The 20,286-nt window shown below is 39.0% G+C and overlaps 1 protein-coding gene across 2 annotated transcripts in view; it reads left to right on the top strand.

Moving 5' to 3' along the window:
• The window catches only part of BRAF (B-Raf proto-oncogene, serine/threonine kinase), an 89,977-nt gene that overhangs the window by 20,651 nt on the left and 49,040 nt on the right, over positions 1-20,286 (top strand). For both annotated transcript variants that reach the window (XM_030041415.1, XM_030041416.2), the window contains exon 3: positions 7,749-8,012. In XM_030041415.1, coding sequence (XP_029897275.1) covers positions 7,749-8,012 — 264 coding nt within the window. The remainder of the gene's footprint in view (positions 1-7,748; positions 8,013-20,286) is intronic.

Genomic DNA, 20,286 nt, shown 5'->3' with positions numbered 1-20,286 from the left:
GTAGACCTGTCAAGTAAAGTTGTGGTGGAACCTGGCAACAGAATTGCGTTTCAATTAAAAGTGGAAAGGAAGGGGTTGGGGGAGCGGAAGCGCGCAAAGGAAAACTGAAGAATTGAACAAGAAAATTAATTCTGAAAATTGAGCATGCAAAGGATGTAGTAAAATTATTTGTGCATTGAATATAAAACATACACCTCATTTAAAAATAAAAAGGAATTTATGCCTTAGTTACAGTTGCTCAAGAAAATAGAAGCTAACAAGCTTTTTTTTTTTTTTCCTGTGCTCATATAAGAGTAAGAAGACAAAATGTGGGGTTTTTTTTGTGGCAGACTTTTTTTTAATTGGGGGGGGGGGGTTCAATGTGTTTTACATCACAAGAACTTTAAAACTGACAGCTATTGTCGCAGCCATCATTTCACGATTCATCAATTGACTATGAAAGAGGAATGGATTTCTTGAAATATCAAAAGTGATTGACGTGTGCTGTGTTGAATTCAGCATATATTTAATTATTCCTGCAAGATGGGGTACTCTGATTCAGGGGTATCTCACTGCCTTGGTCCGTCACTCCTCAGTGATGGTCTTAAAAGGGTGACTGTAGAGGAGGGGGAGTAGAGCCTGTGTGCCTGGGTGGGCTCCTTTTTTGCAGCTGCCTAGGGTAGAAAATGTAGCGTGAAGCTGGAGGGCAGCAGGTAGCTTGTCTCTCTCCTCTCAGAGCAGGAAAGTAGGGGCTGAGGAAAGAGACCAAAGCTGCAGAGAGACTTCTGGGTGTGTGTGTAAGGGACAGGGGTAGGAAACAAAATGAACAGAAGAAAGAAAAGACCGTTTGTCATTAACCACACAATTTTCTTCTAATTATTATAAATAGTACTAGCTTCAGGAATCTTATCAATGTTCTCTAATATGATTACAAGAAAAAGTTTTATGTTTGTTCCATCTGGAAGAAGTAATACATGTAGCAAGCAGTGGCTGTATTAAAATATAAAAAATGGCTTATAGTTAACATTCTTTCTTAGGTAATTCTAGTTCTTAACTTTTTCTATCTCCTGCATGTATCTCAGATCTAACAGACTCCTGGAAATCTCTGTCAAATATTTAAAATAACTGCTTGACTCAGTAGATGTAGAAATATCACTAATAGCATTTTTCTTTTCTTCTGGAAAAGAGGCTGCAGGAGCTCCTTGGTAGGTTTTACCACACTTTTTGGAAGCACTCTGTATCACAGCAGCTGAAAACATCAATGATTTTTGTCTTCCCACATAATTTCTTAGTGTGTTATATCTGTCCTTGAAGTGCTGTTTCCCAAAATACACAGTTTGTGATTCACTGTGGAAAAACCCTTTTCTTAAGGGTTTGTCTAAGCATTGTAAATATGGGAAATCTTTACTGTGAAGAAGTCTAATATTATGATACTGGGAAAAGCTGGGGTTCAGTTAGCAAAAATGGTTAAAATATGCAGTTGCATATTCTTTTATAATGGCCATCAATTTTTCTTTTTTTTTTTTTTTTTTTTTTTTTTTTTTTTGTCTCTACCAACGAAGTACTGATGAAAAGGATAACCTAAGTTAGGGAAAGGACAATAAAGATATATGCATTTCAACTTAGTGTTGGCAACAAATGCTGTTTACAAACTGAAATGTGTTGTACAGATCCAGACTGGTCAAAAGCAGTCAGCTCAAACTTAGAAAGGAGAGATTGTGCTTAAATGACTTAATCAGATTTGTTAGCCTTTGTAGACTCTTAATGACTGTTCAGGGAGGCCTTACCTATTTAAACTTCCAAAATGCATTTTGTGTCCTTGCCTCAAAGTTATGTGTACAGAGAACGCTTCATCTGCGAGAACTTAATTGAACGGTATTAGCCCATTCGCATGTAAATAGTTCCTCACTTGGTGAGAAGTTGCATCCTGGACCTGTAGGTTATGTCAGTTAACGCTACAAGAGTAAGCTGCCTGCTTTTTTTTATTCAAACTCCACACAAAATAAAACAGTATACAAATGCATAGGTAGAATGATAGTCGTATCAAAATAAGTTTTAAAACTCAGTCACCTTTCTAGTGTTGTCCTGAAGGAATCATCCTCCTTCCTACTCCTACTGTTGGAAGCAATTTAAAATGAGAATCATGGGGGCAGAGGTATGTTTGTCCCCAACTACCGTGATTTTAATTTTTTTTTTCCCCTAGCTTTCTCTTTTCCTGGGCTATTAAACGTATTTTATTCGGCAGCCTTGTTGTTGCTATTTTTGAGAGTTTCACTGTTGAATTTCAGGAGAGTGTTTCATTCCTTATTCCTGTATATCTGAAGAATCGATGCAGGGGGTCAAATTAAAGAAGATTACCTCTTTGCTGATCTAAAGTATGCTTATTGCAACAGCCGGCATATACAGTCTGAAATGCATCTCAGTGTCGAATCTCAGGTTGCTTCAGACTGTTTGTGGGATTCCAGGAAAATGCTAATCCTGAGTACAGGTGCTGGGAAACGGGGCGGTTCTCTGGGGAAATTCAGATTAATTTTTACCAGGCTCCTAACAGATGCTGATCAAATATGTTGGACCAAAACTGGAGTGTCTAAAGTTAGACTAAGTACAGATTTAGGAGTCTTACTAAATGAAGAAATCCTGACGTATGTTATGTCTATCTTCAGCTCCCATTTAACTTAGTGGGATTTGCATTTGATCAACAGCCTAAAAGGTCAGACATCTTTTAAATAGAAACACAATCTCAGTTTCAAAGACCAGGAAACTGTAGTTTAGGCTTTTAAGAGTCTTGCAGTATGTGGATATTATCTAATATTGATTGAGGAAGGGAGACAGAATGGTAAAACCAGTTGGTCTGCTTGAGTTTAGTCTGGGTTTCTAACCAGGTGTGGTAGGGGGCAGGGAGGAGAAAGTGTATTTTGCTACTTGGTTTTGTCCCAGATTAATTTTTTAAAAAATATTTCACTTGTTGCTTTTTGTTTCCTTAGATGTTATTACTAGAATGTATAGCCTGGTTATGGCCCGAGAAAGCAAATTTCAAATATAATATAAATAATATGTAATACAAAAATACACATTTTTGAAAAAATCCCTTGTCATCATCTTGACAGCAGAACTCTGTTGGCACATCTGTGTAACATCATGCAAATTCTGTTGACTTCTGAGGTCAGTGTTTATATTGTCAATAGGCTGCAACATTTAAGAAGTAACTAACTCTGATGCTCCTGAGTGAGCAGCAGTTGTATTATGGCATGTAGGTACATTGTGTATAAACATGCCAACTTCCTATGCTTTAGGTGGACTTGGCAGCTTACCAGTCCTTTATACATTTTACTTAGTTGAAGCCTCAGAGACTATATTATGTTATGCATACATACTGATGTGCAATATAATTAAAATTAACTTTTTGTTCTATTTTAGATAGCCATAGAATTATGTGTGGATTGACAAGATGTGTCAATTTGAATCTAATAGCCAGCTTTTCAAATATATTTTTTCCTTTAACTTCGTGAAACACTGTAAACTCACACTAAATTGGGAGCCCTGTAGCGATACAACAAACAGATAAATTTGTTGAGGATAATATGTGTTATTAAAGACAGTCTGGTTTTTTGCAACTAATGAACAAGCTGGAGGAGTCGAAGAACAGAAGCCTCATGACAAGAAGCAGCACAACAACAAAGACGAGCGCGGCACCTTGCACCCGCGACAAGGCGGGTGCCCGTGGGTGCAGGCGGGCGGCTGGCTTGGTGAGCAACAAGCTGAGCTGTGGGTAACCCATCCCCAGGGTAACGGCAGGCTGGGCTGCCTTAGCAAGTGCCTAGCCAGCATGAAGAGGGACCCGGCTACTCACTACTTGCGTGACTGCGCTCGAGCGGTGTTTGGCGTGGAGAAGAGAAGGCTAGGGAGGAATCTGCAGGGTCTTGCAACCTAAAGAGAGGGCCGGGCTCTTTTCAGACAAGCACAGCAAAAGGGGAAGAGGCAATGTCACAGACAGCATGGAGTGAATTTCACAAGAGAAAGTTCTTAATTGTGAGAGTGGTTTTAGAGCCCTGGAACTGGTTGCCCAGAGGCTGTGGAGTCTTCATCCTTCAAGACTTTCAAAACGTGCTTTGGCAAGACCCTGAGCAACCTGATTGAACTTAAAAATTATCTCTGTGTCAAACAAGTGTTGGACTAGATGACTTCCAGGGTTATCTTCCAACCTTTTTTTTGTTTGTTTTTTCCTCCTGTGATTCTCTATCAAGCTGAAAGTAAGATTTAAGCTTTCTTGTAGAACATTATGCACGTCTTCATGGGAATATGTAAACTGAATGGATTTCATTCTAGATTTCATAAACTTTTCCTTCTGAAATACCTTTAAAATCCTTAATTTAATGAATTGCTTGAATGTTCAGCTTAATCTTCTTCACACTGTAGATGCTGTACAAACTTAATTTTGAACTTTTGTGTTTGTTTTTGAAACACAATGTTAGAAATCAACCTTATAGTTGACCCAGAGGGCCTTGACTGATTGGAAGGTTTGTGTAGCTGTTGATGCCTGTCTGCTAATATGGCTCTGCTGCTGCAGGTCACTGTTGTAGACAGACCAACTCTACGGCATAATCTTTCTTTTAGCTAGCAATACTTGCCATAGGTCAGCTTTGCTGTTGTAATACCCTTTCAGTTTAACTCCATGGTGTCCTGGTTTTGGCTGGAATAGAGTTAATTTTCTTCCTAGTAGCTGGTATAGTGTTGTGTTTTGGATTTAGTAAGAGAATAATGTTGATAACGCACTGATGTTGCAAAGTAGTGTTTATACCAAGTCAAGGACTTTTCAGCTTCTCGTACTGCCCAGCCAGCAAGAAAGCTGGAGGGGCACAAGAACTTGGGAGGGGACACAGCCAGGACAGCTGACCCAAACTGGCCAAAGGAATATTCCATACCATAGGACATCATGCCTGGTATATAAACTGGGGGGAAAGCTGGCCAGGGGCTGCTGCTTGGGAACTGACTGGGCACCAGCCAGCAAGTGGTGAGCAATTGCGTTGTGCATCACTTGTTTTGTATATTCAAATTATTTTATTATTATTGTTGTTGCTATTATTACCATTATTTTCTTCCTTTTCTGTCCTATTATACTGTCTTTATCTCAGCCCACAAGTTTTACTGGGTTTTTTTTCCTGATTCTCTCCCCCATCCTGCTGGGGGGAATGAGTGAGTGGCTGTGTGGTACTTAGTAGCTGGCTGGAGTTAAACCACAACACATGGGATAATTCTGTGTTTTGACTTGGTGCTGTTGGCTGTGTAAGGACTATGGGTGCTAGTCATCAGCTGAAACCAATGTCTCACCGAAGTACTTAATCTTTGTGAAAATGAGATTTTTTGGAGCTATTCTGTTTCTGCTGCATGTACTGTTACTCCTTCTCTGTAAAAAGAATTTATTTTTTAAAAAGAGAAAAATGTATTTAAAGTCTGCTGATGCATTTCTAGTTCCATTATGTTTTATTATGGGATCTTCTGCTATGACATTGAGTAACAGTATAATAGTATAATACTTGAGAGCTTTTGTCTCCATTAAAAATAGAGCTTTTCATGCAGAATTTAATGGTATAGAACCCAAAACCAGCAGCAGCTCCCAGCTTTCCATGCTCATTGTTTATTAAGATAAATCATTTGACTTTGAGTTTGCATTAGTGACAGATTAAGCTGCCAGTGTAAACATTGTAGGATTGAGTATTTTGAAGGATGTGTGTAATTTTGTGAAGGAACTAAGCCCACAAGTATCCGGAAGCAATGTAATGTTGCATGTGTTCAAATAATATTTTGCAATGTTCATGAGAAAAGGAAGTAAGTATTTAGAAAAGTATTGGTGAAATGGTAACAGTTTATGATTCTTACTTTTTGTTTACTGAAAATAATTCTTGACACACAGGGCTTTTACTGGAATTTACATGAAATGTTGATCCTGGAAGTAGGAGACACACATTTGTGTTACTGTACAGCCAAAAAATGCCATTATTTGTAATTGGGTAACCTTTCAATTTACTTTTGACAGTAGAATTGGGCTACAGTGAAAATATTTTGGTTTTCAGTCTCTGACTTTGGGGTCTATTTGTGAAATGCTAGACATCTTCAGTATTTAAAATAATAGTAAGTAGTAGTTCTCAGTTTCCTGCAACTTATGTCCATTTATTAAAAATGGAACCCATAAAATTTAAAATTTGAAATTGTGATATTCACTGCCATTCTTTAAAATGCTTTTTTTTCTTAGTCCGTTTTGTGTCAAATTATCATTCTCTTTGTTAACACTGTAGGGATGATGACACAAATTTTTAACAGGGGTCCATCCTGGGGGATGCTAAACCTTCATAAAAAGCAAGGGGCCAACTGCTGTTTACTCACCTAACCCAGGCTGGTTTTGTTGAACCTGCATGTACAACCCAGAGAAATAAATTCATAGTAAAATGTAGTATTTGTGGCAACACTACTGAATGCTGGTTATTTTTTCTCTTAATTTTAATTTTTTTTTCACATGCAGACTCTGCAGACTTTTTGCTCAGTTCAATTCTCCTATAACTTTAATTAGCAACACATTATGCACAGAAAACTTGAGGAAAGCAAATTAAAAAAAAAAAAAGTAAAAAATCTTTCCCTAACATGAATATCTTTTGTGGCATTGAAAATGTATGCAGCTTGGCATAGATCTTGGTCTTGCTGGAGAGCTAAGTAGAAAATTCTGTTCCCTACTGCTTAGATGTTAGGTTTGTAAGATCTTTGTTTCTTCTTGTCTGTAAAGGTCTAACATGTCCTTGGTTAACACTGACATGCTTATGTAGCATGAAACACACATTCCTTAACTGATTCAGATTTTTGAAGATACTCTGTACTAATTTATGTGCTGAAGAAATAATTCTGATGCTTGGATACAGATCAAAATTTTCTTGTTATAAAGACAAAGTTGATGGAAACAAACTTTAAACAAAAATATATACCAATTATGTATTTGTGTTATAGAGTTTGGCAATAATGTTTAACTTGGCTACATTTAATAAAAACTTAATGGGCAAATTTAATGTTACTGGATTTTTTTGTTTGTTTAAGAAACTTGATCAGTGTGTAATCAGGTTTTACATAAACTTGGTAGAAAATAGAATTAATCTTATACAGACATTAAAAAATTCTTCCAAAGGGTCACTTTTACATGTTCATGGATGACTTTGTAACAGGGAAAACTTAGTTGTGTTCTAACTGAAATAAAGTTTTTTGTACCGTCTGGTATGAAGGGATAGTGCCAGAGGTGAAGGATGCTAAAGAATGAGCTAGGTGAGTTGTCTGATACAGATGTTAAAAAGCAGATTTCAGCTTTCTCTTAGTTATTGCATTAGATGTATTTAGCTGTCATTCCAAAAGAATGATAAATTTAGCTGTGGCACAGTAATTTGGCAATGCAGCTGACAACATTTATTAAAGATTGCTGTCTTCTTTAAAGTAGTTCTGAATTAGACTGTTTAGTGCAGGTGCTTTGAAACTGTGACTTACGATTTCTTTTATGCACTTATCCATTTAATCTATTAAAAAATTAGTTGTCGGTTCAGAAGTTTTCACATAATGAATTGAAAGCCATTTCTTCTTTGTGTCCTACTGAAAAATTTCACCAGACCATTTTGTTCGTATTACTGGGAAATTTGAATTAGTTTAGAATGCGTTTTGTTTCATGTTTATTCTGAACTTAGATTTTGGTTTTTGTCTGAGACTACTACAGCATTAAAACAGCTCCTGCTCTTTCACAGGCCTATGAAGAGTACACCAGCAAACTAGATGCTCTACAGCAGAGAGAACAGCAGTTACTGGAATCCATGGGGAATGGAACGGATTTCTCTGTCTCCAGTTCGGCTTCAACAGACACAGTTGCATCATCTTCGTCCTCTAGCCTCTCTGTAGCACCTTCATCCCTTTCGGTTTATCAAAACCCTGCTGATATGTCACGGAATAACCCTAAGTCTCCACAGAAGCCTATTGTTAGAGTCTTCCTGCCCAACAAGCAAAGGACTGTGGTGAGTCAGTTTCTACTCACATACTTGTAACCTCAATATTTCCTGTATCTCTCTCCCTCTGTATGCAAAAGTTAATTTAGGAGCTGAAAAAATACCTGTGAAGGTCAAAGAGGTCGTACGATCACTATTTGTGCTCTGCCGCACTCAGTTGTTTTGATATGTTGAATGTTTTCTACAAGATTAACACAAAGATGTCCATTATAGCAATAATACAGAACACAAAACTTTGAGGAGTTTTGTAACAATGAAGATACCTCAAGAAATATTTTTCTCAAATTGCCTTTCTCAGATAAATAGTAATCTACCATTTTACAGTGGTTAGGAGGGGGCAGGAAGCTCTAGTTCTTGTATTATACAAAGTTATTGATTAGTTTAACAGGGCAAGATTGGGGAAAGTAAGTATTTTCCATGTTGTCAAAGTTACTAGCAGCAGTGAATGCTTTAGAGCAAGCATGCAGCTAAGGAGGGCTGCGCAGAATCACTTAGTTTCTTTTTTTTCTTTTCCTCCCCACTCACTGTGGTGAGTGTTTCATGTTGGGACCCTGATGCTATCAAGCCCCGTGTAGAGAACTGGCTAGGGTAGGGACATAGTTGCTCTTAGGAGGGGCAAGAAGTGTTGCCTGCAAACTGCTCAAAAACAAGTGTTTATCAGTTTTGACAATGTTACAGTGATTCCTGGAGTCATGGAAGAAGAGTTGACACTTTTTGCTGGCTATTTAATTGTCTGTTATAGGCGGGAATTTTTTATCGATTAAGAGCTGCCAACTGAACAGCCTTGATACGTGCTTTAGAATAATACACTGCAAACTGTGATGCATGAAATTACTGACAAGCCATAGTCTAGGCACTGTTTTGCAGGGGAGCTGTGGTTCCAGAGAAAGTGGGAAATGAATGGATAGCACAGCCAGTGTCCATGTGAAACCAGTGCTTTTTGTAGCAGTCGGTCAGGTATTGGCTCTCACTGGACTGTGACTGCCTGTGGAAACTGGGTTGCTGGCAAAGAGAAGAAAACCTAAACTGAGTAGTCCTGGGCATTGGGAACATGTCCTCTGCCTTCCCCTGCCGCTTTCCTTCCATCCCTCCCTCCCCCTGACCCACCAAACGAAAGAGACTATAAGACTTATAGTGGGAGCAACAGATTAAAGGGCGATTGTTTTCACCTGATTTTTTTTTTTTAAATATTGCTTAATTGTTAAAGATACCACTAAAGATTGACACTAGTATTTGGGTTTTGACCTAGAGAATGGGGGTTTAATATAAATTGTGACTACCGTGTAGATGTACAGTGTTAAGCAAGGTGATTTGTTGTCTGCCTGTGAGGTATGGCTAGGCATGTAGTACCACCCATGCTGAAATTTGGAGAGACTCTGGTTTCTTCATGTCTTCTATCCCACCCTGTGTCGCTGTTGTAGCTGCAGCCCCTGTGATGGGGCTGTCCCACAAGTTGTTTTTGTTCCTTATTGCTTCCTAGATTGTTCTGTGCATTTTCTTTTCTGTCTCTGCTATGTGTTCTCTTGTTCTCTTCTCTAAGCCATGTAGTATATTTCTACTCTTATTCTTTTCTCCTCATCTGCAATATTGCTGTTCTGCTCCTTTCCCTCTCCTCTTTTTCATCTCCTTCTCAGTCCTTTTATCAGAGGTGTGGTAAGGCTTGTCTCAAGTCTAAGCTCTGTTTTGCTTTTGAAGGAATCATTTTTTATAAAGAATAGTTCAGAATTATGAAATATACTACATCAGACTTGTAGGCAAGAACGATTTTTTTTTTTTTTATGTTCAAGTGTGTGTATTTCACCAAGTTTAAGTTATTTCTGAATATGCAATTCTGATTACAAGTTAGGAAAAAGACAACTGAATTTCAGTGTGAACCAGGTGATACAATTTCGGGCCACTACAGAAGTGTCTTGCCTCATCTGAGACGTGGTTTTGTGCATGTTGCTGGTCCATTCTAACCAAAGTAAAAGAGGTTGTCTGCAACCAATGCATCTTTAAGTTCTTAAGTAACAGTAGCAGATCAGCTTGGTATGCTCAAAAACATGTGTGATACTGTGCTTTTCCAGACTAGTATTCCTTCTCACGTTTATCCCTAAGCTTTGGGGGTTTTGATGAATGTTATGATACTGTAGTATCAGTCATGCTCATTAGGAGCTTGTAGATTTAACCAGAGAGATTAAGTTCAAGAATGCCAGCTTGTCTGTTGCCATGTCTTGACTAAGAGTTAACTTTCTAGCTTGAGGACCTGCTGTCATTTGATGAGGGAATTGTAACACTTAGCAGTAGTACGCAGTGATAGGAGTTTTTTCCAGCACTGAATCTACATGCTCCTTCCTGGCTATGGGAGGCAAATGTGGTTTAAGTTGGGTGTAGTCAGGGAGAGGCTCTTGCTCCTGTCTCCAGCTCTCTACTGGATTCTAAACACCATTTGCCTTACCAGTCTAGCCCTGCAGCTTGTTTCCAGCTTGCTAAATGTGAGACACTAAGAGTAGAGCTTCAGGAAAATCTGTAGTCTTGTGCTGTGGTAGTTAAAAAAACCCCAAAGTGATACAGACAAAAGAGTAGGAGACAGGCTAGTGGTGGAGGGAAGGGGCACATCCTTTTAGTCTCAAATCTGGTATAAGTGTGTCTGTACATGCACTTACATGAAGAAACAGATGCTTGCCGATTCAGGGATGCATGAGCAACACATGGGATTGCTGGCTGGAAGCTCAGGTTGACAGGATTTGTCTTCATACACTGTATAGCAAGGTGGAAGTCAGCTCCAGTTCTGCTAGGTGTCCTAGTTTCAGCTGGGATAGAGTTAACTGTCTTCCTAGTAGCTGGTATGGTGCTATGTTTTGAGTTCAGTATGTGAAGAATGTTGATAACACTGATGTTTTCAGTTGTTGCTAGTAGTGTTTAGACTAATGTCAAGGATTTTTCAGCTTCTCATGCCCAGCCAGCGAGAAAGCTGGAGGGGCACAAGAAGTTGGCACAGGACACAGCCAGGGCAGCTGACCCAAACTGGCCAACGGGGTATTCCAGACCATGGGACGTCCCATCCAGTATAGGGACTGGGAAGTGAGGACCGGGGCGGTGGCGGCACCGGCTGGGGGACTAGCTGGGTGCCGGTCGGCGGGTGGTGAGCAATTGCACTGCGCATCATTTGTACATTCCAATCCTTTTATCATTACTGTTGTCATTTTATTAGTGTTATCATTATTAGTTTCTTCTTTTCTGTTCTATTAAACTGTTCTTATCTCAACCCGTGGGTTTTGCTTCTTTTTCCCGATTTTCTCCCCCTTCCCACTGGGTGGGGGGGGGGAGTGAGTGAGCTGCTGCGTGGTGCTTAGTTGCTGGCTGGGGTTAAACCATGACACTAGGAGACACCCATTTTTGGTTGAAATTATTATTCTAAATAAGCAGTTGGAAATACATACTCAGGTCTGGTCAGCAGATACCGCAAACTAATGGTTCAGCTTTGGCTCAGGGATAGAGCTGACTTCTTTTTACTTCAGTTTTACACATTGCTTGGATCTAGTTATGTTACTAAGTTGAACTTTTTTTTTTTAATAGACCTAGTACATTATCTCTCTTTTAGAGCTGGGAGATGGTGCTTATAGGAACTCCAAGTGTTGGGGTTATTAGCCTTGGAGCTGAAGTTCATTTCTCTGAAACTTGAAACAGTGCTCTTGTTACTGAGCAAGTCAGGAATTTCTTGTATGGTGACTCTTAATGTAGTTACTCTGTTTTCAATATTCATTGATCCGGTACATAGTCTGTTGAAAACTAAGGAAATTCCAGAAACAAACCCAGTTCAGAAGGAATTGCAGCTTACAGTGCAGTTTTAACTGCAAGTAGTCAGATGATAGGCTACCTACCCAGCAGTTTTCAGTGAATACTGAGGTTACTTGCTGTAGTACACTTCCTTCGTTCTCCCAATGGGTAGAGGAGTCTTGCACATGTCATAGTCTTCCTTCATAACCTCTGGCTTTAAAACCAGACCTATGGTGTCTCACTTGTGCCCATTAACTGAGCCATTTGCCTACATAGCCATGATGGTGGTTTAGGGTTTTCAAGTATACAGCATAGCTTCAGATGTGGTGGGTTGAAGTAGGAAGGAGATTCCTTGTGAAAATACATGGTACCTGCCTTAGGGCCTCCCCCTGCCAAATCCCCATTCCATGTGGCTGTTAAAGTAAGGATAAAATGTGTCCTACAACCAAGAGCGTAGCTGGGAAAGGAGAGTTGCTCTTAAAGTTGCAGTGTTGCCACAAGCTTGCCCCCACCCCAACCTTAACTGCTTTCAGTTAATAGCTACTTCTGAAAGAAATCTTTTTTTACTATCACAATAATGTTTTCAGTCTCTACCTCCAACCACAGACCCACTTCAGGAGGTGAGAAATCTTGTCAGATACTAGGGAGTCTTTGTTTATTTTTATCTGGGAATGCAATGACAGTTCTTAAACTGACTTAATTTAAAGTGACTGGAATTAAATTGGTAATGGAGAACCACCCTCCTCATATATCTTTGATCGTACTCTGAAGTGGTCCCAAGTACTACAACAGCCTTCTGGTACTTGTTTACAGCTGTTAAAAATGCAGGAAATGGCGGTGGCGGGGAGTCGGGGGGGAGATGCTTACATTTTTGACTAGCAACTGCCTTGTTACTTGAGAGTTGTCTCTGTTTGTTTTTTGTTTATTAGTAGTATTGTTTGTGTGTAGGATCAGGCAAATACATCTGAGCTGGCTCCAACTAGAAATACAATGTGAGGAAACTGATGGAGTACAAAGAAATAAGACCACGTTGATCAGCATGATTTTGGTGCATAGGCAGTGTAGCTAATGTCAAGTTTCTTTGTAGGTGCCATCATAAAGCAGAGCACTGGGTACAAAGTTTTTCCTAATGTCCGGAACGGCGTGAAGGTGCTTCCTTGAAAGCGTAGCAAGTGAGTGGCGAAGCCTACTGCTGCTGATCAGTTAGCAGTTGAAGTCGGCATCTTGATTCAGCCGGCCACACAGCAGGCTTAGAATGTAACTTTTTTTGAAAGCAAACTCGAGTTTTTCCCCATAATGCAGAGAGATAAATGTCTGAAATATGTATACTTTGTCTTTCCTCAGTGGCATCGTTCAACTGGCAAGTTAAATGTCTTTTGGAGAAGCATCCTACATAGATGTGACCAGGATAAGTCTGTGTGGGTTTTTTTGTTTTGTTTTGTTCTAGGCCGGAGAAGGATGTTGAAATAATAAAAGTGCAAGACGGTAAAAGTCTGCCAGAGATTGTCAGTTATTTTGCAGAACAAATTGATGAGGCTTACCCAAACTGTGGGTGGGGAGAATGTAGGGAAAAATTAAGTTTAAAGCTTGTTTGGGTTAAGGATCTAAATGGCTGCAGGGTGGATAGTAACAAAACTGCTAATTAAAGGAGAGCTTTTGGATGGGAGAGGGATGTAAGAGCTCTGACCTTGAGCTGGCTGCTAGAAGTCTGAGAGATTGTTAGATGCTGAAACTTGGTTTTGGTGAAAGGGAGATGGTCTTGAATGGGAAGTGGATGGTAGTGTGTCAGCATAAAAGCAGAGGTTACATTTACTGATGAGATTTCTGAGAGAATGCATGGAGCCAGAAGAGAATACAACCTTGTGGGATCCTTAGATAACTGTGGTGTGGATTAGGATTTTTTTTTTCCAAATTACATGATTATATGATTGAAGGTGCAAGCAGAGAGAGAAAAGAAACAGAAGACACTCATACAAATGAATGGAAGGAGACACACAGCTGGTTGTTGGGGAGAGGTAGTAATCCAAGGAGAATGAGGATTAACAACTGATCCAGAGGTATGGGAAGAAGTCATTAAAGATCTCAATAGGGTAACTTCAGTTTAATGTAAGAGGCAGAAGACAGTGAAAAAGTTTAAAATGAACTGAAGAGGAGGAGTTCCAGGCAATGAGCATAAACAGCTTTCTACGAGTGTAAAGATTACAGGAATATGGTATTTGCATATAGGACAAGATTTAAGCATTTTGGGGGATTGCTTCTAGTTGTGCGGTTTTGGGGTTTTTTTAATTATTATTATTATTATTTTATTTATTTATTTTTCTTTGAGAGTTTGGGGGGGTATTGTTTTTTGAGCACCTGGGTAAAGTATCTTTTGCATGTCTTTGGGACTACCAATTTGAAACTGGTAGGCTTGGGATAAGGAAAAAAATCCCCATTCTCAGTTGCAAGGACTGTTCCAATTTTTGCCTTCCTCTATAAAAGTTGACAACACAGTTAAAATTATTTATGAATTTCACCTATTAGGTTGCTTGGTTACTGTAAACCTTAAAACATCAGTAAGACTTTTTAGACAGGTTTCCTGTGGCACATCAGTTGTGGCTGGTCCCTTGCAGGAAAGTGTTCTGAGACCTTGGGTGGAATAAATATTTTGTGGATGTATCTGGAGTGTATCTCTGTCGCCGTGAAAGAGTACAAGAATGAGGCAGGCATGTGTGATATTTTCCCGGAGTTGTCTTCCAAATTTGTGCTATTTGTCACCCAGGAATTTTATGAGTTTAAGTGTTTTCTATGTGGTAACCCTCCATCCAGTCTCCATTAAACCCACACTATGGATACTAGAAGTTTGTGTCTTGTGGTAAGGAATTCCATGGGCATGATTATTTGTGGTGTGAGTAATCATATTCCATGTTGGTCTTTAAATCTGCTACATGCTAGCTCTCTATACTTTATATTGGAGGAAATAAAGGCTTCTGACAAAAGCCATTTAATACAAGGCCTGGTACAACAACAAATGGCTAAAACTAGTCATAATTTAGGAACAATATTAGGAGGTTTCTGATGTTGTAGTGAAGTCTGGTAGGAAAGAAGAGAATGGAGTGGAGGGGCTTCTAACTCAAGTACTTTATGAACAAGATCATATAACTTGCTTATATTTGCAGCCCTGAATGATTTTGATTACCCAAGAAATCTCTTCCAGCCAAGTACTGACAGTGTGGAAAGAAACAGTCTGAAAGCAAATGAGCAGCCCTGAATGCTGGTATGCTTGAACATGGAAAGTTAGAAAAAACTGGTGTTTAGGTGTAAGAAATGATGGGCAGTTGAAAGGCATCAGGTGGTGATGGTTCTTGCTCTTAATCTGTATGTAACCTGTTGCTGCCTGCCACACACTGCTAGCTTCCAGAGGAGATGTTTGCTTCATGTCCTCTGACCGTCGGCTGTAAGGGTGGTAAGGAGTCTCTGCTGCTCTGCTCAGTGAGTTTATAGGGGTCCTTTCTCACAGCTCCAGCATGTGCTTTCTTTCTGTGAGCATGAACAAGGAGTGGATTGGGTAGTTTTGAATTTCATTTCCATCCATAGTGGTCTGAGTAGTGACAGTGCAACTAGGAGAAAAGGGGAAAAAAAAAAAAAAAAAAAAGAGGAGCAGATGCTGTTCCTGCTTTGGGAAAGCTTAGCAGCCTCCAAGTACTTCAGCTGTCTGCAGATTCTGGATAGGATCAAATCATTGTGTGTTTTCACCCACCATGAGGTCTAAAAGCTTCCTATGGCAGCTTCTAAACCAAAAGTAATACTTTGGTAAAAAAAAGTTTCCTTTTCTTCTGTGTTCAACTATAGAAGATTGTGTGTGGTTTTGGTGGTTCTTTGTTTTGCTTTTTCTAAGTTTAAGAGTAATTAGAGGCGATTTGTGTAAAAACTCAACATAAATTTGGGCCATTAAAGTTATTTTCCACTTTATTATGTGTTGATATGCTTCATGTAAGTGTCATAGATATGTGTATTAGAAAGTTCATGAAAGTTCTCAAAATGCAAATGTGAGACTGGACTTTTCAAAGGGAGAATTTGTATTTTTAAGACGTACAGAAACTGAACAGGATTGTGAATGCTGTGCATGGGGACAACTCTTACTTCAGGTTTCTCACTCTTGTCACACCTTGATTAATTAGTACATCTGTCTTAATTAGACAAGCAATCATGTGGTCTTCTCTGCAGTCATGAAGGCTGGAAGAATCAGATATTTTTACCCTGCCTAAATTCTTAGCATAAATTAATTCATCATGCATGCACAACTGGGCTCCTTCAAATGTTCTGTTTTTAAATCCATTACTTGATACATTTTTTTTTGCCTTAAGATTTGCATCTTACTTTCTGGAGTTTATGCTGGGAGTTTGTGCCTGAAGCTTACCAGTAAGCACTGGATTTCTACAGGCATTCAAGCTGTCCTACCAGTTTCACTTGTCAACTATAAGGAAAATTCAGAGAAGGGATATTCAGGTGGCTGAATAAACTAGTTTCTTGCTTCTAATTACACACCTGGTTTTCTCATGTCATATCAAACATGCAGCAGAAATGGAGTTTATTTGTAGCCTGTGCCAATGGATGCTTGCTGAATGTATCTGAATGTTTTGGAATTTTACGCATCATATGAACAGACTGGTAGAATGAAGTAAGCAGTAGCTTACTTTCAAGTAAGCTTTACCTGATACATTTCTGGTTTTTTTGTTTGTTTGTTTGTTTGTTTTTTAATTCTTAGAACATCAGGGAGAACTGTTGGCCTACCTGTCCTATTGCTGAAAGGGAAAATCAAGTTGGAGACTAAATTACCAGTTTTCATTGGCAAGAAGTTTAACCGTGGAAGACCTCTGTTAGTCTGTCAATAAGCAAACAAAATTTTATTACATTGCAGGAGCTGTACAGTGAAATAAACTTTACAGCTGCCATGAGTAAGTCCTTCATGTCTGGGAAGGCCTGAAGAATGTGTCTTTGGGAGGTGTTTAGTGAAGCAAGGTGAACAGCAGTGCTACAGCAGACTGTACCGCGGTCTTGCTTGAGTGGAGTTAATTTTCTTCCCAGCAGCTCGTATGCTGCTATGTTTTAGACTGATGACCAAAACAGCGTGTGTTTGCTGTTACTGAGCAGTGCTTGCACAGGGTCAAGCCTTCCCTGTTCCCACTGCTTCTCCCAGCGAGTGGGCTGAGGAGGGGGCACAGCGGGGACAGCTGATCCCAACTGACCAAAGGGATATTCCGTGCCATATAACATCATCCTCTGCAATAAAATCAAGGGGAGTTTTTCCAAAGTTGCTATTGCTCAGGGACTGGCTGGGCATCAGTCTGCTGGTGCTGAGTGATTTTTCTGCATCACTAGGAAAATTTTTTCCCTTCTTTTTTTCCTTCACTTCTTAAATTGTTTTTATCTTGACCCAGGAGTTTTCTTGCTTTTGTCCTTCTAATTCTCTTCCCCCATCCCACTGAGGGGGGAGTGAGCAAGCAGCTGGGTGGTGCTTAGCTACCTGCCGGGATTAACGCACCACACAGGCTAAACTCAATGCTGGATAAATTCAAAGTAGTATATGTTGAGAAGAGAATAATTTTATCTGCTTCAGTTTTATTGACACGCAGTCTTAGATTGCGAAGTCAAACTATTGAAAACTTGCCATTATAAAATCGATGGCTTGTCATCTGGAATGCCTTGTGCAAATGGATCACTGCTTTTTAAGAATATTCAAGTAAGGAGAGCTTAGTGATTTCTTAAGAGATGGAAAGTCTGTAGAAAGTAATGAATGACAGAGAAAAATATTGTTTGGAGTGTTTCCTTTACCTCATGATGTGCTAGGCAGCCACTCAATGAAATGGAATTCGAGTCACAAATTTGAAAATAATTGGAAGAAACGTTTTAATTCCCTGTCTAGTAAGTCATACTTATATTCATGGCTTCTTGTGTTGTTTAAGTAAAATAACCAACCAAAGCTTTAAGGTTTGTAGAGAATGTGTATACTACCTGGAGATGAAAGTGCCCGTTTGTTTTTAGGATCAGTTGCAACAGTTCAGAGAGCAATGTGAATTCTAGCCCTTCTGTGGTACAGTTTCTTGCCCCTCTGCCTTTAAAGCATTTGGACTGTGATCATCTGAGACAGGATACTGTGCAACTGGTCTCTGGGTCTGACCTATTACAAAGAGGTATTTAAACTGTTTTGTAACTTAAATTTCTAATGCATTTGGGTTTTGGTTTGGAGAGCAGCCAGCTGACTTTTTTGTCACTTGAACAGAAACCTCAAGGTCCTGGGTTTTGATTCCTATATAGTGGCTACAGATATTTTTCTAGATGAGCATTTCTCTCACGTCTGAAGTCTAAAGCCGTATTTTCCAAACTTTTTTTTGTTAGTGGGTCACTATCAATCTTCGCAACTTCTGGCACTGGTATTCACCCTAACTAAAATTTTAAGATGGTGATCCTGCTGTCTACTATCACCTTACAAATGATCTGTGCTCTTCTGAACACAGTTTGGGAGCTGTCCCTCAAAAGCTTGAAAAATGGTATGGTGGAAGCTGCTGTTGACTAGGCACAGCAGGTTTGATCCAGTGTGGTTTAGGGATGGTATACTCGTAAGCTAATATTTCTGTATTGACATAAGTCAGTCCATTGTGTTCTACAAATGAGTACCCCTTAATTGCATTGGAGGTGCGAGTGGGTGCTGGTAACTGATGTCTTTGCAAGTTAAATGGGATGCATTTGATGGAATGGTAACAGCTTTGTAAAATGGGTAAATTCTGTTCAGCTTCCCTTGGAAACAAGATTTAATGCAATGGAGTTGTCTCCCATTTGTCTTACTAATGTGGTCCATTAAGAATGTATATTATTAAATGCTGCTTTCTTCTGGAAATCGGTCAGAGTTTCATGCCCTGAAATCTAGAACAACAGTGTCTGAAAGGCATGTTTTTCATTTTATAGAGGATGTGATATTCAGTATCATCGTATGTCCCTTTTGTCATGGAGGGGTTTAATTTTATCTGTAAGTGCTGTAACAAGTGGCTGACTGATTTGGGTAAACATTTGTCCTTCATACCTAAAATGAGAAACTAAATGTGGATCTCATGTTTTGATTTTTTACCATAAAGCCTAACATGTTGGAAGGCAAAACTGGTAATCTGGCAGAAAGATAGCTTAGCTTATTTTCCTCCCAACACATTGAATTCTGTGAGCATGTTGCTGGCATTTTTAGTCATATAGGTACCAGGGGGGGAAAAAGTGTGATCTTTCAAGCTGTATGTGTTGAGGTAAGTAATTCAGTACTTTGAAGTGATATTTCAAAATCCTTACTACTTGGAATATTCTCACTGTTGTACCCAGTACTCTTTCACTGTTTAGAATTTTTCTGAAGCTCTAAGGTATGTTACACATAACTTACATACATACATAACACTTGGCTAAAGTGAGCTGAAATACAGTGCTAGGCTGAGGAAAAAACAGAACCAGCTGACTAGTTTTGAGAACTATAAGACTAGATATTTAGAGTTGTCCAGCCTCTCCATTTTCAGAGAATACCTTTACATTGATTTTTTGAAGGGCTTCTCAGTCTCTTCAGTCTCTTCATTGCTGTAAAATACTGGAAACTGAACTGGTGTAAGGAAGCATTTTTAACTTACCAAGACTATGCCAGTTTCTACTCTGATGTTAGAAAAGTGATGTAAGAGTTATTTAGGGATGTAGCCCTGAATTTCTTACTGAATCAGGAATGACCTGATTTACAGAAATAAATGATTTATTGTGCATTGCTTAAATGCTCGTGGCTGCAGTACTAAATATATATCAGCAATGTTGTTATGAATACTTACTGTCCATAGAAATAGTTTACATGAGTAAAAGAAATGAGGAAATTAAGTGCTATAGTTCTGTTTAATGTCTAGGTAGTAAGATGAGAATTTTTGGAATCTGGAATAATTTTCATTCATTTCTTTGGAACTTCCATTTGCAAAGTTGAACATGTGTTTTGGTGTCTTCCTGAATCACTACTTGCCCGATTGAAGATGCACAAGTATATTACTTTCTCTGGTATGTTATTAAGCTACACACTGGACACATCTTGCAGTCTGTATTGGCAGCTTCTGTACTATCCCTTAGTATTATATAGCCCATACTCTTTCATGCTCTTTGCTTTTGAAAATTGAATCAACTTTCAAATTGTTATAAAAACATAAACCTTTTCTGATCTACAAATCTTTTAAAAAGAAAACCGTTAGCAATTAGGATTTGGAAACAGATCTCCTAATTCAGTAGCATGAATTCCTAGGTGGTAACTGTTACAAAACATAGTTAGATTCTCTCTTAGTTACAAAACAAAGGGATCAAAAGATAATGGATGGACGTGGACAAAACGGCTTTGAAGTAATGTTAAGCATTCTTTGTTTCAATAAAATGCAAACTTTGTTCAGTTTACTGGATTACTCATACGAGTGCATGTTTTGGAGTAGATCAGAAATTTTCTCATGGGGAACCGATTTTGTCAAAAAACGCTGATGTGATTCAGTTA

The sequence above is a fragment of the Aquila chrysaetos genome, chromosome 17 (genome assembly GCF_900496995.4).
Source record: "Aquila chrysaetos chrysaetos chromosome 17, bAquChr1.4, whole genome shotgun sequence".
Lineage (NCBI taxonomy): Eukaryota > Metazoa > Chordata > Aves > Accipitriformes > Accipitridae > Aquila > Aquila chrysaetos.
This window is presented reverse-complemented; position numbering and strand designations above follow the sequence as displayed.